At 45.1% G+C, this 12087-nt stretch overlaps 1 protein-coding gene across 1 annotated transcript in view; it reads left to right on the forward strand.

The window, feature by feature from the left end:
- SAE1 (SUMO1 activating enzyme subunit 1) overlaps positions 1-12087 on the forward strand; it is a 74042-nt gene that overhangs the window by 18999 nt on the left and 42956 nt on the right. The window contains exons 4-5 of the mRNA XM_026481974.4: positions 582-724; positions 2412-2511. Of these exons, the coding sequence (XP_026337759.1) occupies positions 582-724; positions 2412-2511 (243 nt within the window). The remainder of the gene's footprint in view (positions 1-581; positions 725-2411; positions 2512-12087) is intronic.

The raw sequence follows: 12087 nt of genomic DNA on the forward strand, positions 1-12087 counted from the left end.
TGTGTAACCTTTTCTTTTGTCCTTAAATTCAGATAAAGTTTCATGTTGAAAACTGGAAAACTCTGGAAAAATAATCTCAACAGGACTTGTTTATCTTCTTTATCTTAACATATCAATCAAAAGAAGGGGGGAAAATGCCCTCGTATTTAAATGTGACCCTTGGGTCACTTAAAACTGGTTTTGCTTCTCATGTTAGCTTATTCAGATTTTAATAGATTAAATAATTTAGAAATAACTTACACTAAATTTTTACTGTCTTTTTTCTTTTCACAAAAACTTTGAGATATGGTTTATATATGTTCGTAGAATAGGGGAAATAAATTCATGGAATGACTTTTACTTTCCAGTTAAACCCATTTTGTTTTGATTACAGAAAGTGGAGGTCTTGCAATTTACATTTCTGGTGAAACCTGCACCTTTTCTTTTGTCTTCTAACCATAGGATCCGAAGAACCTGTTATACCAGTTCAAAACTGGCTTTAGACATGCCCAGAGAGACTGTTCATTAAGATTTATTTAGACATCAGGGCAGTGATTCACACTTTGCAAAACTCACACCCAGCTGATTCTTTCTGTCTGCAGGTTTGTCTGACTTGCTGCTCCAGGGATGTCATAGTCAAAGTTGACCAGATCTGTCACCAAAATAGCATCAAGTTTTTTACAGGAGATGTTTTTGGCTACCATGGATACACATTTGCCAATCTTGGAGAGCATGAATTCGTAGAGTAAGTTTTGGGAGAGGAGGGGAGAACGTAACGTTTTCAGAAAAAAATATAATAGTTTTATTCATCAGTAGGAAACAGCCCATCTAAGGAAAGTATGCTTAGAACACTTGGAAACCAGTTCATTAACAGCTTACTGGTTATATAGGTTGTGTGTTCAGAATTGTAGGAGATGCGGCTCCTGTTTCCAAAATAATGGTCTCATCTAAAGCAGGGTTCTTACTGCAGTCAGATACCCCACGTGAGTATTTGATCAGCCAGGGCTTCAGGTGGCGAAACTACACCTTCTATATAGGGGAGGCTTGCTTGGATTGTAAACATGTGTTCCTCAGTTTTGGCCTCTGTGTTTTCAGATTGATGATAAAATGAGTACGAAATAGTTAGATGGGTAATCCTGAAGGCACAGTCAGCCAAAGCCTGTCTTGGAAGAGCTCCAAAGTCCAGAGGCTGCTGTGGTGTAGCAGACAGACCTTATCCTCTCAGTTGGAATATCCAGGTTGCAGACCATGGTGATTCTCACATGATGGGACCTGCAGTGTTTTGAACTTGGAGCTGCTAGATGAAAGATGGCACATGATACCAGTATTGTAAAACTATCTGTGTTAGGTTTTTGGCTGTTACTTCTGACTACCTTCCTTGCTAACAAGAGGTAAAGAGACCGAGTGTGGTAGGTGAAGCTTCCTACCAAGAGCCAAGAATTGGTTTCTTTTGTTCAGCTTCTTAGGAGATCACTGAAATTTCTCTGGTCTGCAAATTTCTTGTCTGTAAAATCGAGATGGGGGAAGGACAGACATGTTCAAGATCTCTCATAACTTTGGCATTTTATGGCTTTCAGAAACTGTAGTTTTTTTGGGCACACTATAAACGGAGGGAGAAGTCATACTAGAGAAAAGCAGGCCAGATGATTTTAATGTAAGCTCCCCACGGCAGAGGGGAGAAATTAAGTTTGGCTCTATTTCATGAGTCAAGTGAAATTTATAAAGCTTGTTGAGAGCTTTCTTTGTGCTAGGCGGTGTATGCTAAGCAATTTGTTATTTCTTGTCTTAAAATAATTCTGTCAGGGATTGTTATTCCCACATAGTGGATAATTGATTTATCAAGTAATCATTGGCCCCTTTGGGATTTGAACCTGCTCAGATATGCCTGACTGCAAAGCTTTTGCTCTTTTTTTAAAGATTTATTTTTTTTAGGGGCGCCTGGGTGGTGGCTCAGTCGGTTAAGCATCCGCCTTTGGCTCAGCCCACGATCCCAGGGTCCTGGAATCGAGCCCCACATCCAGCCCCTTGCTCACCGGGGAGTCTGCTTCTCCCTCTTCCTCTGCTGCTTGTGCTCTGTCTCTCAAATAAATAAAATAAAATAAAATAAAATAAATAAATAAATAAATCTTTTTTTTTTTTTTTTAGATTTATTTTAGAGAAAGAGCATGATGAGGGGGGAGGGGCAGAGGGAGAGAACCTCAAGCAGACTCCCTGCTGAGTGTGGAGCCCAGTGCGGGGCTTGGATTCCACGATTCTGAGATCATGACCTGAGCCGAAACCAAGAGTCAGACGTTTAACCCACCAAGCCACCCAAGCACCCCAAGCTTTTGCTCTTAGCCACCATCCTATCACATGAGCTGGTGATGCTCTTTTTGTTCTAATGGCATGATTCAGAGAGTAGAGCTCAATTCCCTTTCCTTGTCACCCTCTAGGGAGAAAGCCAAAGTCGCCAAAGTTAGCCAAGGGGTAGAAGACGGACCTGATACCAAGAGAGCAAAGCTTGATTCTTCTGAAACAACTATGGTCAAAAAGGTATGTGGACTGTTGGGGGGTCAAAGATCAGAAACCTTGGAGTCTTGGTGGGAACAGGCAGTCACAACTGCAAGCAGGGGAAGCAAGCATGTAGTCTTGAAGGGAGGGGTCTGGATAAGCCTGGCCAGTGCCTGTCCTGCTTAAAGGAGGGGTGGCTTTTCCTTAGTGCCAGCCACCTGTTGCCATGAAGGAATATGGACCCAGTGATGCCAGGTGTCAATTTTTAACAGAATCGGAAATACAGACTTTTTTTTATAGGTTCTGTTTCAAACTTTTTTTTAAGATTTTATTTATTTGGAGAGAGAAAGAGAGGGAGGGAGGGAGAGGGAGGGAGAGAGCGCACAAGCAGGGGGAACAGCAAGCAGAGGGAGAAGCTAGCTCCCCGCTGAGCAAGGAGCTCCAAGCCGGACTGGGATCATGAGCTGAGCTGAAGGCAGACGCTTAACCAACTGAGCCACCCCAGATGTCCCAGTCCCAAACTTTTTAATACCGGCCACCTAGTCAGTTTGGTTTGAATGCTGTTCCTTTCACCCTGTGGAGGCTAAAGAGAACATGCCTGCAGGACTGACTTGGTGTGTGGGCCGATTGGGTCCTCTAGTATCTGGGGCAGTATCGGAATGACTGTTTTGGAGCAAAGGCCATCCCTCTTGCGTAAAAGAAAGTTTTTGGATGGACAGTTTAGGGAAGTCCTACCTAAGTGGGCAGGAAGACCGTTTAAGCTTGAATTGCTTATGCTTTGCTTCTTTAAAATGAAGTGTTCGTGGACGTCTTTCCACCAGATAACCTTTTAAGAAGAAAGGCCTCAAAGTTGACAAGTGTTATCATCCGGTGTGTATTTTTTAACATAGTTTGTAGGAGCTTAGGCTCTATTGGAGTTGGCGCAGTGATTTAAATTCATTTTACAGAGAGAGGAGGGGCGGGGACTTAGAAGGAGATGATCCCCGCAGCCGGTGTTGGAATCCGAGAAGGGAGTCATGCGATGAAGGGGCCAGAATTGGTTTTGTCCCACTGAGGAAAGATATGACTGAGCCCATATTTACTCTTTGTTTTGTAGATTTAAATGTTGAGAAAGAAAAACAGCTGGTCAGAGCTTTGAGTTAAAATTGCTCTAAAGGGGGGATTCTAAGAGTGCAGAAACCACAAGAGAGACTGCAGAAACCACAAAGTGGAACTCGTTGAGTTTCCAGCAAGGCTGCGCCGGAGATTTTAGTTTTCTTGCTCTTGTTGTTTGTATTGGAAGAGTTTGATTGCTGTGAGTGTGATACAGAGGAATTATTAAGCCCTAATTTTAGTGTCTATTCACAGGACCGTAATTACCCAGAGTGAACATTGGTGTTTTGGCCAAAACTTGGGTCCTTTTCTTTCTCCCTTCTTTTCTTTCTTTTTGAGGCCCAGTCAAGCTTTATCTGAATAGCTCCGTGAGTTTGGTGGGGGGAGATAAATTGTTAACTAACGGAGGAGTACAAAAGCAGCTTTGTGGGTGCTGTCAATTTATAAATCACACCCTCTTACAAGTGTGACACTTGGCCTTGGTGTGAAGGGTTTTATGGCTTAAGGGCCTTCTCTGATTGAGGCACGTCTTTCACATTCAAATGGGAGAGCGCCTAGCTTTGTTAGCCCTTCACAGCTGGAAGTTTCCCCCTTTAGTCAATACTGATGGTGCCTACTGTTGCGGATCTGGAAACCGCTCTGGGGGGCCACTTTATCTAGCTATGAGGAGAATGTGGGCAGCCCGGGCAGGCACCCGGTGGCCTTCGCGTACCATTCCTTGGGCTCTTCAGTCACAGAGCTCTTTGTGCGGCCTCTTCCTCCAGGGGCCGAATTTGAAGGTATCAAAATATTCCCCAGCTGACATTGTTAGTCAGCTGTTTCACTTGGACAATTCAGGCTTGGATTCCAACCCCGAGCCCTTAAGGTTGCGAGGCATTCAGGGCATTCCTGATGACAATCCCTGGGATTCCAAACCTTGTCTTTGTGCGGCCTCACTAAGAGCACTGTGGAAGGAGGGGCTCGAACTGGGTTTGGGCTCTGGCTTTGCCACCTTATAATAACAGGCCTCGTCCATTTTGGCAGAAGCTGCTCCATGATTTTGAAGTTTTCTTCCAACTCGAAAATTCCTTGATTGAGATTATGCCCCTTGCCTAAATTGTACAGAATAAGTAGTTGGGTTATGCGCAAAGTGCAGAATGGGGGCGGGGAGGCAACCACTTCCTGTTTCCTGTGAAAGGTTTCTGGTTAGGGTTCCCTCCCCCCCCCCCCTTTTCCTTAGGTTCAACCAAATGTTGTATAGCCACTTTTGCTTCAAGGTACACATTGTGCTCCTAAATTAGAAACCTTAAAAAACAAAGAGGAAAAATAGAGCTTGTGGTTTTCACACTGCTTAGGAGGATACTGGGCCTTTCTAGCACATGTGTCATCATGATAAATACAAGAGTGGGAAAATGCGTAGCCCAGAGGTAGGTGCTCAGTAGTTGGCTTCCTGTGGTGCCCAGGAAAAGTTATGAGACAGATTTCATCAGAATCAGGTCTTGGGCACAAGCCTGATAGAGATTTCCATGAAAAGCAGATAAAGGAGAGGGCAGTAGTTTTGTGATAAGGAAGTGTCCAGAAAGGTTTCCCAGAGGAAGAGTTGTTAGAGTTGGCACTTGAAGGAGAGTTGCAGGAAATGGGACCAACTGAAAGCACAGACACTAGTAGTAATAGAATGACTCTGGCTTCCCTCACCCCAGAACAGCCAGCTCTTTCGTTATCTGTGAGTTGCAAAATGCCTACTGTGTGCAAAGCATTCTGCTGGGTGCGGGGAAGCGCACCCAGTCCTGTTGTCTCCATTTACAGCTGCCACTGAAGTTAGGAGAAGTTCCTTGACTTGCCTGAGATCCTGCAGCTGTGGGAGGGGGCGGGGGGGTTGGGGGGGGAGACGGCAAGACGGTGGCCGAGGGCACGGGCTTGCCCTGCTGCCTGAAAGGTAAATCCCCTTGGAGTATCTCGGACAATCCGAAGTTTTATGGGGATGATGGGATAAAATATGTGAAGATTGGGACCTTTCTGGAAAAGCCTTTAGGATAAAAGGCCACCTTTATGCTCCCATGCTGCTGCTCGTGGTTCTTATCGTTAAGGCTGCCAGACACAAGTAGCTGCCTGGTGGTGGACTCCCCATCACAGCTCTTTAAAAATTAAACATAACATAGGATTTGTTCGTGACATGCTAAGAAATACAGATTTAATTTTACCTCTGTTTCTGAAATAGTAAGGGACTAATTTGGGTACTGTTAATACTCTTGTCATGAATCAGTTGTGAAATTCCACAGTTGAGTAGTGATTCATTATTTTGATCCCCCTTTCTGAGCAGTTTATGGACGACTCATCTCCTGTCACCCCCATTCTGAATTCCAGGGACTGACTGGTTTCATTCTTCACCTTGGTTTGTGATGCTGAAGGAACTTGCCAGGGTTTCTCCCGTTAGAGTCCAAGCTCCGTAAGGCCTGGGCGCTTTTGTTCGCTGCTGTGTTCCCAGTGCAGTCCCTGGCAGAGTTGTACCCAGGAGATGTTTGTTCAGTGTGTTGTGGCTGCACCTGCCGCATAATAGGACAGCTTTGGAGATCATTGTCATTTTAAAAAATTACCAAGTTGACTTTCTTTGATCAACCAGATGGATTAATTAACCTCATAGCACATTAGTTGTCATGGTTTAGGTTATTTGAACTGGACTGAGAGAACAGAATTCCAAAGAGGACAGGGGACTAGGCCAGGAATATTTAGAAATAAGTCATTGGGTTGCCTAGACCAGGACCTTTAGGGCAGAGGTGTTCAAAACCCTGCTGATTGTCAGAATCACTTGGTTTGGGGATGGGGGGCAGGAGATGCAGGGTGCATGTTGCAGAGTTGGGTAGAGTGCTGATAGAAGTTTTCCAGGTAGGGAGGGGGGTGGGGGAATGGGATAGGCCGGTGATGGGTAGTAAGGAGGGCACATATTACATGGTGCACTGGGTATTATACACAACTAATGAATCATCGAGCCTTACATCAAAAACCGGGGATGTACTGTATGGTGACTAACATAATATAATAAAAAATCATTATAAAAAAATAAAAATAAAAAAATAAAAATGAAAAAAAAAAAAGTTTTCCAGGTAGGACAGCTGTTTGTGTGTGTCTGGGGGAGGCGGGTGGAGGGGGAGGTTTTGGCACTCTAGTAATGAGGAACAGGGGGTCTCTCCCAGCGTCACATCACAATCCAGTGTATTTTTTATTGTGATATTTGATACCCCCAAATAATGTGACATCAATACAGAACATAACAAAACACTATCCAAGTTAAAACCCCAAATATTTCCAGACCTATTGTATCAATCTCTGTGTTCCTTCTCTGTCTTCTCCCCAGGGCAGGTACATTTGTGTGGATTTAAAAAGTACAGGGGTTGGGGGCGGGGGGCGTGCCTGGGTGGCTCAGCTGGTCGAGCCTCTGACTCTTTTTTTTTTTTTTTTAAAGATTTTATTTATTTATTCGACAGAGACAGAGACAGCCAGCGAGAGAGGGAACACAAGCAGGGGGAATGGGAGAGGAAGAAGCAGGCTCATAGCGGAAGAGCCTGATGTGGGGCTCAATCCCATAATGCCGGGATCACGCCCTGAGCCGAAGGCAGACGCTTAACCGCTGTGCCACCCAGGCGCCCCCTGACTCTTGATTTCGGCTCGTGTCATGATCTCAGGGTCCAGGGTCATGGGATTCCGTGTTCAGCGTGGAGTCTGCTTCTCTCTCTCTCCCTCTGCTCCTCTATGCGTTCGTACCCTTTCTCTCACGGTCTGTCTCTAAAAATAAATAACAAGTACCCGGAAGGGGCAGTTATAGTCCTGCTTGACATGGTGTTTTACCACATTTGTAAATCTAAACAGTGGAATGTGACGTAAGTGTAAATTAAGAATGACCTAGCTAACTACCATGGACCCACCACCTAACGTAAAGCGTAAAACTTGACCAGGATGGTCCCGGTTCCCTGGCTGTCCCTCCCCAACACAAGTAACCACTATCCTCAGTTGTGGGTCTCGTTCCCACCCATTTCTTCTTACTACACATGTATTTCCAAGCAATATAGAATTGTTTAGTATGCTTTTTAGCTTCTTAAAAATCAGGTTTAATATTGTATGCATGCTGCCACCTGCTTTTTTTTTTTAAGAGCAGCATTAGGTTTGTGAGGCCCTCTGTGTTTGTATGCAGTTCTAGTGCTTTGCTGTCCATTGTGGTTAGCCACTAGCCACATATGGCTATTTAAATTAAAATTAACTAAAATTAAATAAAATAAAAAATTTTCTAATTCAGTCTCCTAGCCACATTTCAAAGGCTCACCAAACACGTGTGGCAATTGGCATCTGTAATTGTGAAGCACAGACACAGAACATTTCCATCATCATCGGGAGTTCTCTAGGACAGCACTGCAGAAGATTTTTTCTTGGTTGGTTGGTTGGTTGGTTTTGCTGTAGAGTATTTGTTGTGTGAATGCATTACTGTTTATTTATCCAGTCTCCTATTGATGGGCATGTGGGTGTGTAAGTTTTTTCTGTTACAAATGGTGTCACAGAGGGAGAGAGACAGAGAATGTGTGTGTGTAGATAATCTCTCTGGGTAAATGTGTGATTTCTCTGGGGGTGTGTACTTAGGAGGGAAATTAGGGTATATGCAGTTTCAACTTAACCAGACCTGCTAAATTACTCTTGAGTAGTTTTATCAATTCACATTCCAGAATCAGCAGTATGTAACGGTAACATTTGGTGACTTCAGGCTCTTTTGCCACTCTGCTGAGGGTGACAGCTTTGTCTCGGATTGCGGTTGTCATTTGTTAGAATGCTTTTGAAGGGGCGCCTGGGTAGCGCAGTCGTTAAGTGTCTGCCTTCGGCTCAGGGCGTGATCCTGGCGTTCCGGGATCGAGTCCCACATCGGGCTCCTCGGCTGGGAGCCTGCTTCTTCCTCTCCCTCTCCCCTGCTGTGTTCCCTCTCTCACTGGCTGTCTCTCTGTCACATAAATAAATAAAATCTTAAAAAAAAAAAAATAAAGAATGCCTTTGAAAACTAAAGACTCCTGTGAGTAGGTGTGGAAATCCAACCTAGACATCTGTAGTTTTCAAAGTTGTTTCAATTCGATTTACATTTAGCTTTACAGCCAGAATGGTATCCCTTGTTGTAGACGTTCAGCCTGCTTTTTAAAAGTAAAATATGTTGGGACGCCTGGGTGGCTCCGTCAGTTGGGCATCTGCCTTGGGCTCAGGTCGTGATCCCGGGGTCCTGGGGTCAAGTCCTGCGTCGGACTCCCTGCTCAGCAGGGAGTCTGCTTCTCCCTCTGCCCCCCCACCTTTATGCTTGCGCTCTCTGTCCCTCTCTCTCTCTGAAATAAGTAAATAAAATCTTTTTTTTTTTTTTTTTTTTTTTAAGATTTTATTTATTTATTCGACAGAGAGAGACAGCCAGCGAGAGAGGGAACACAAGCAGGGGGAGTGGGAGAGGAAGAAGCAGGCTCATAGCGGAAGAGCCTGATGTGGGACTCGATCCCGTAACGCCGGGATCACGCCCTGAGCCGAAGGCAGACGATTAACCGCTGTGCCACCCAGGCGCCCCGATAAAATCTTTTAAAAAATAAATAAATAAAAGTAAAATGTGTTTATAGTCCCGAATGTGGAAAATACGGAACAAGTTGAGAAAATGTGAACCCTGCTGCCTAGTAATGACTGTCACATTCCTTTCAGTATTCTTTCTGTTCACCTACATGTGTGATAAAATTGGGGTTTTAATGAACATAAACACACATGAGACATATGTAACGATCTATATATGACATGTACACGTACTGTCTTTTACTTTCTTCACTCAGCATTCTTTCCATAAGCATAGGAGTGGATAGTCTACTTCAGAGAGTGTGATTTTAAGAGGCTATGTTGGTTCTCTTTTCGCCTTGCCTCAGTCGGTTGAACCAGGCTCCTGTCGCGTTGATGGTTTTACACTTGCCTGCTGTTCTGAGTGGCCAGCACAGCCCTACAGCTTGATGGCTGTCAGACTGTGTGGGAGAATTCATCTTTTATAGTTACTGTTGGGCTTTTTGGCAAATGAAAAGCAGGTTGGATTCTATCAGCTCACAGATACTTATTGACGTTCTCTTCTATGCAGTGCTGTGTCTTTCACTGTGGTCCTTGCCTCAGGAAGCCGATACCCATCTGGGGAGAGGTGTAAGAGGGCTTGTTATTAGTCTTAACCAGACTATCAGATTGAAATCCTTAAGGCTCAGAATTGCCAGGAAAGGAAATGGACAGTGGAGGGAAGTAAGTCAGGGATTGGACCCGGAGGGATCCATGAGCTGAGGGCAGGGAGGAGGGGGAGGGCTGAGTGAGGTGTGAAAGTCACCTGTTTGAGTGTGTTCATTCTGGTGCTTGTGGCTACCTGGCAGATATTGCTGGGGCTTTATCTGAAGACCCTTCATTTTCTGTGGATGCTGTTAAGCTTATTTTTCTTGTTGTAAATCTAGTGTCAATGAGGTGGGTAAGAGGGTACCAAGATTTGCATTTGTTGTACTATAGATTAGGTGACGTAGTTTTTTTTTTTTTTTTTTAAAGTAATCTCTACACCCCACATGGGGCTTAGACTCATGACACCTAGGTCAAAACCGCATGCTCCACCAACTTTGCCAGCCAGGCACCCAGACAATAATAGACTTTAGGTAGTTTGAAGCAGAAAAATGGGACATGGGGGCACCTGGGTGGCTTAGTTGTTAAGCGTCTGCCTTCGGCTAAGGGCGTGATCTCAGGGTCCTGGGATCGAGCCCCGCATCGGGCTCCCTGCTCTGCTGCGAGCCTGCTTCTTCTTCTCCCACTCCCCCTGCTTGTGTTTCCTCTCTCAAAAAAAAAAGAAAAGAAAAGAAAAAGAAAAAAAAAGGAGGCAGGCTGCAGTAGCAGAAGAAGCATGAATAACTACTGTGACGTGAGAAGGGTAAAGACGAGGCCAGCTGGGGAGACTTGGAGACAGTAGGAATTCAGCTTTTCTCTGAAGAGCCCTTTCGGCCATTAATGTGTCTGTTTCTAACTTCCAGATTCTCAATTCTCAGGAGAAAGAATCTGGTTAGTGTGGCCTAGGCCATGTGCCCAGCTCTGGCTCTGTCACCTGTGGCTGGAGGGCTGGTACATATTTCAGACAAGGTTACTGGGGTCCTTCTCCCCTAATATCAGAAAACTTCCCTAAAAGTTGTCTGCCACAGACAGGCTTAAGAGAGGAAAATTCCTTTGAGTTCACAAGTTACTGGCAAAATTTGTCCCTTAGACTTAGGGAGGAAAGAGGGCCTCTATTGTTGGTCCTAGTGCTCTGCAAGGTCCCAGTCTGGTCTCCTTCCAGCCATTCCCCTAGTAGAGTGAGGATTCCATGGGATTAAGGAGATATGTCCACCTGGGCCCCCCACCCCAAGTTCTGGACCACATTGTGGATACTTGGGACCCCTGGAATCTCCTGCCCAGACAACCCCAGGCTTACTTCCCAGGCTTTTGTGGGCTTCTTCCCTGATCTGCCTCCAGAGTGCAAACCTTGCAACAATGTCCACATGCCTAGGCCTGAAGAGTAGTTGTTTTAGTGGGGAAGGATGGCCTGGGTGGCCACACTCACATGCAAAGCCTCTTGCACTGTGAGACGGAGCCAGAGGCAGGAAGAGAGAGGGGGAAAGAGGACCACCTTTCCCAGTGCACCTCATTCTGGCACAGAACTCCCAAGGAGTGTGAGATTTCCAGATTTGAACCCAGTCTTCCCAGTAGTAACGAAGAAAGTATATTTGTTAAGGCAAAAGAATATAATACACTTTATTTTTTAATAGCCCGTTCATATGATTTATACCTAAATATGTGGAAGTGACATATGGGTTTCCATTTGGACTTAGCCAGGCCCTGAAAGTTTAGAGGTAGGCCTGAGTGGGACTGAGACTCTGAAACACAACTTTTTTTCCTCATTGTCCTAGCGTCATGACCTAACAAATCAGTGGATTCTTAGCCAGGCAGACTACGGAAATTCTGAATTCAAATCTTGGCAGTTTATGAAACCTCATGAGAGTTTGTTTTTGTCATTGTGATGGCATTCCCAGACCATACTGCTGATGGCTTGATCTGCGTGTAAGACTTCTTTTTTTTTTTTTAATTATTTATTTATTTATTCGATAGGATAGAGACAGCCAGCGAGAGAGGGAACACAAGCAGGGGGAGTAGGGGGAGTGGGAGAGGAAGAAGCAGGCTCATAGCGGAGGAGCCTGATGTGGGGCTCGATCCCATAACGCCGGGATCACGCCCTGAGCCGAAGGCAGACGCTTAACCGCTGTGCCACCCAGGTGCCCCTGTGTGTAAGACTTCTTTTTTTTTTTTTTTTTTATTAAAGATTTTATTTATTTATTCAACAGAGATAGAGACAGCCAGTGAGAGAGGGAACACAAGCAGGGGGAGTGGGAGAGGAAGAAGCAGGCTCATAGCAGAAGAGCCTGATGTGGGGCTCGATCCCAGATCGCCGGGATCACACCCTGAGCTGAAGGCAGATGCTTAACCGCTGTGCCACCCAGGCGCCCCTGT

Source organism: Ursus arctos, unplaced genomic scaffold (assembly GCF_023065955.2).
Source record: "Ursus arctos isolate Adak ecotype North America unplaced genomic scaffold, UrsArc2.0 scaffold_19, whole genome shotgun sequence".
NCBI lineage: Eukaryota > Metazoa > Chordata > Mammalia > Carnivora > Ursidae > Ursus > Ursus arctos.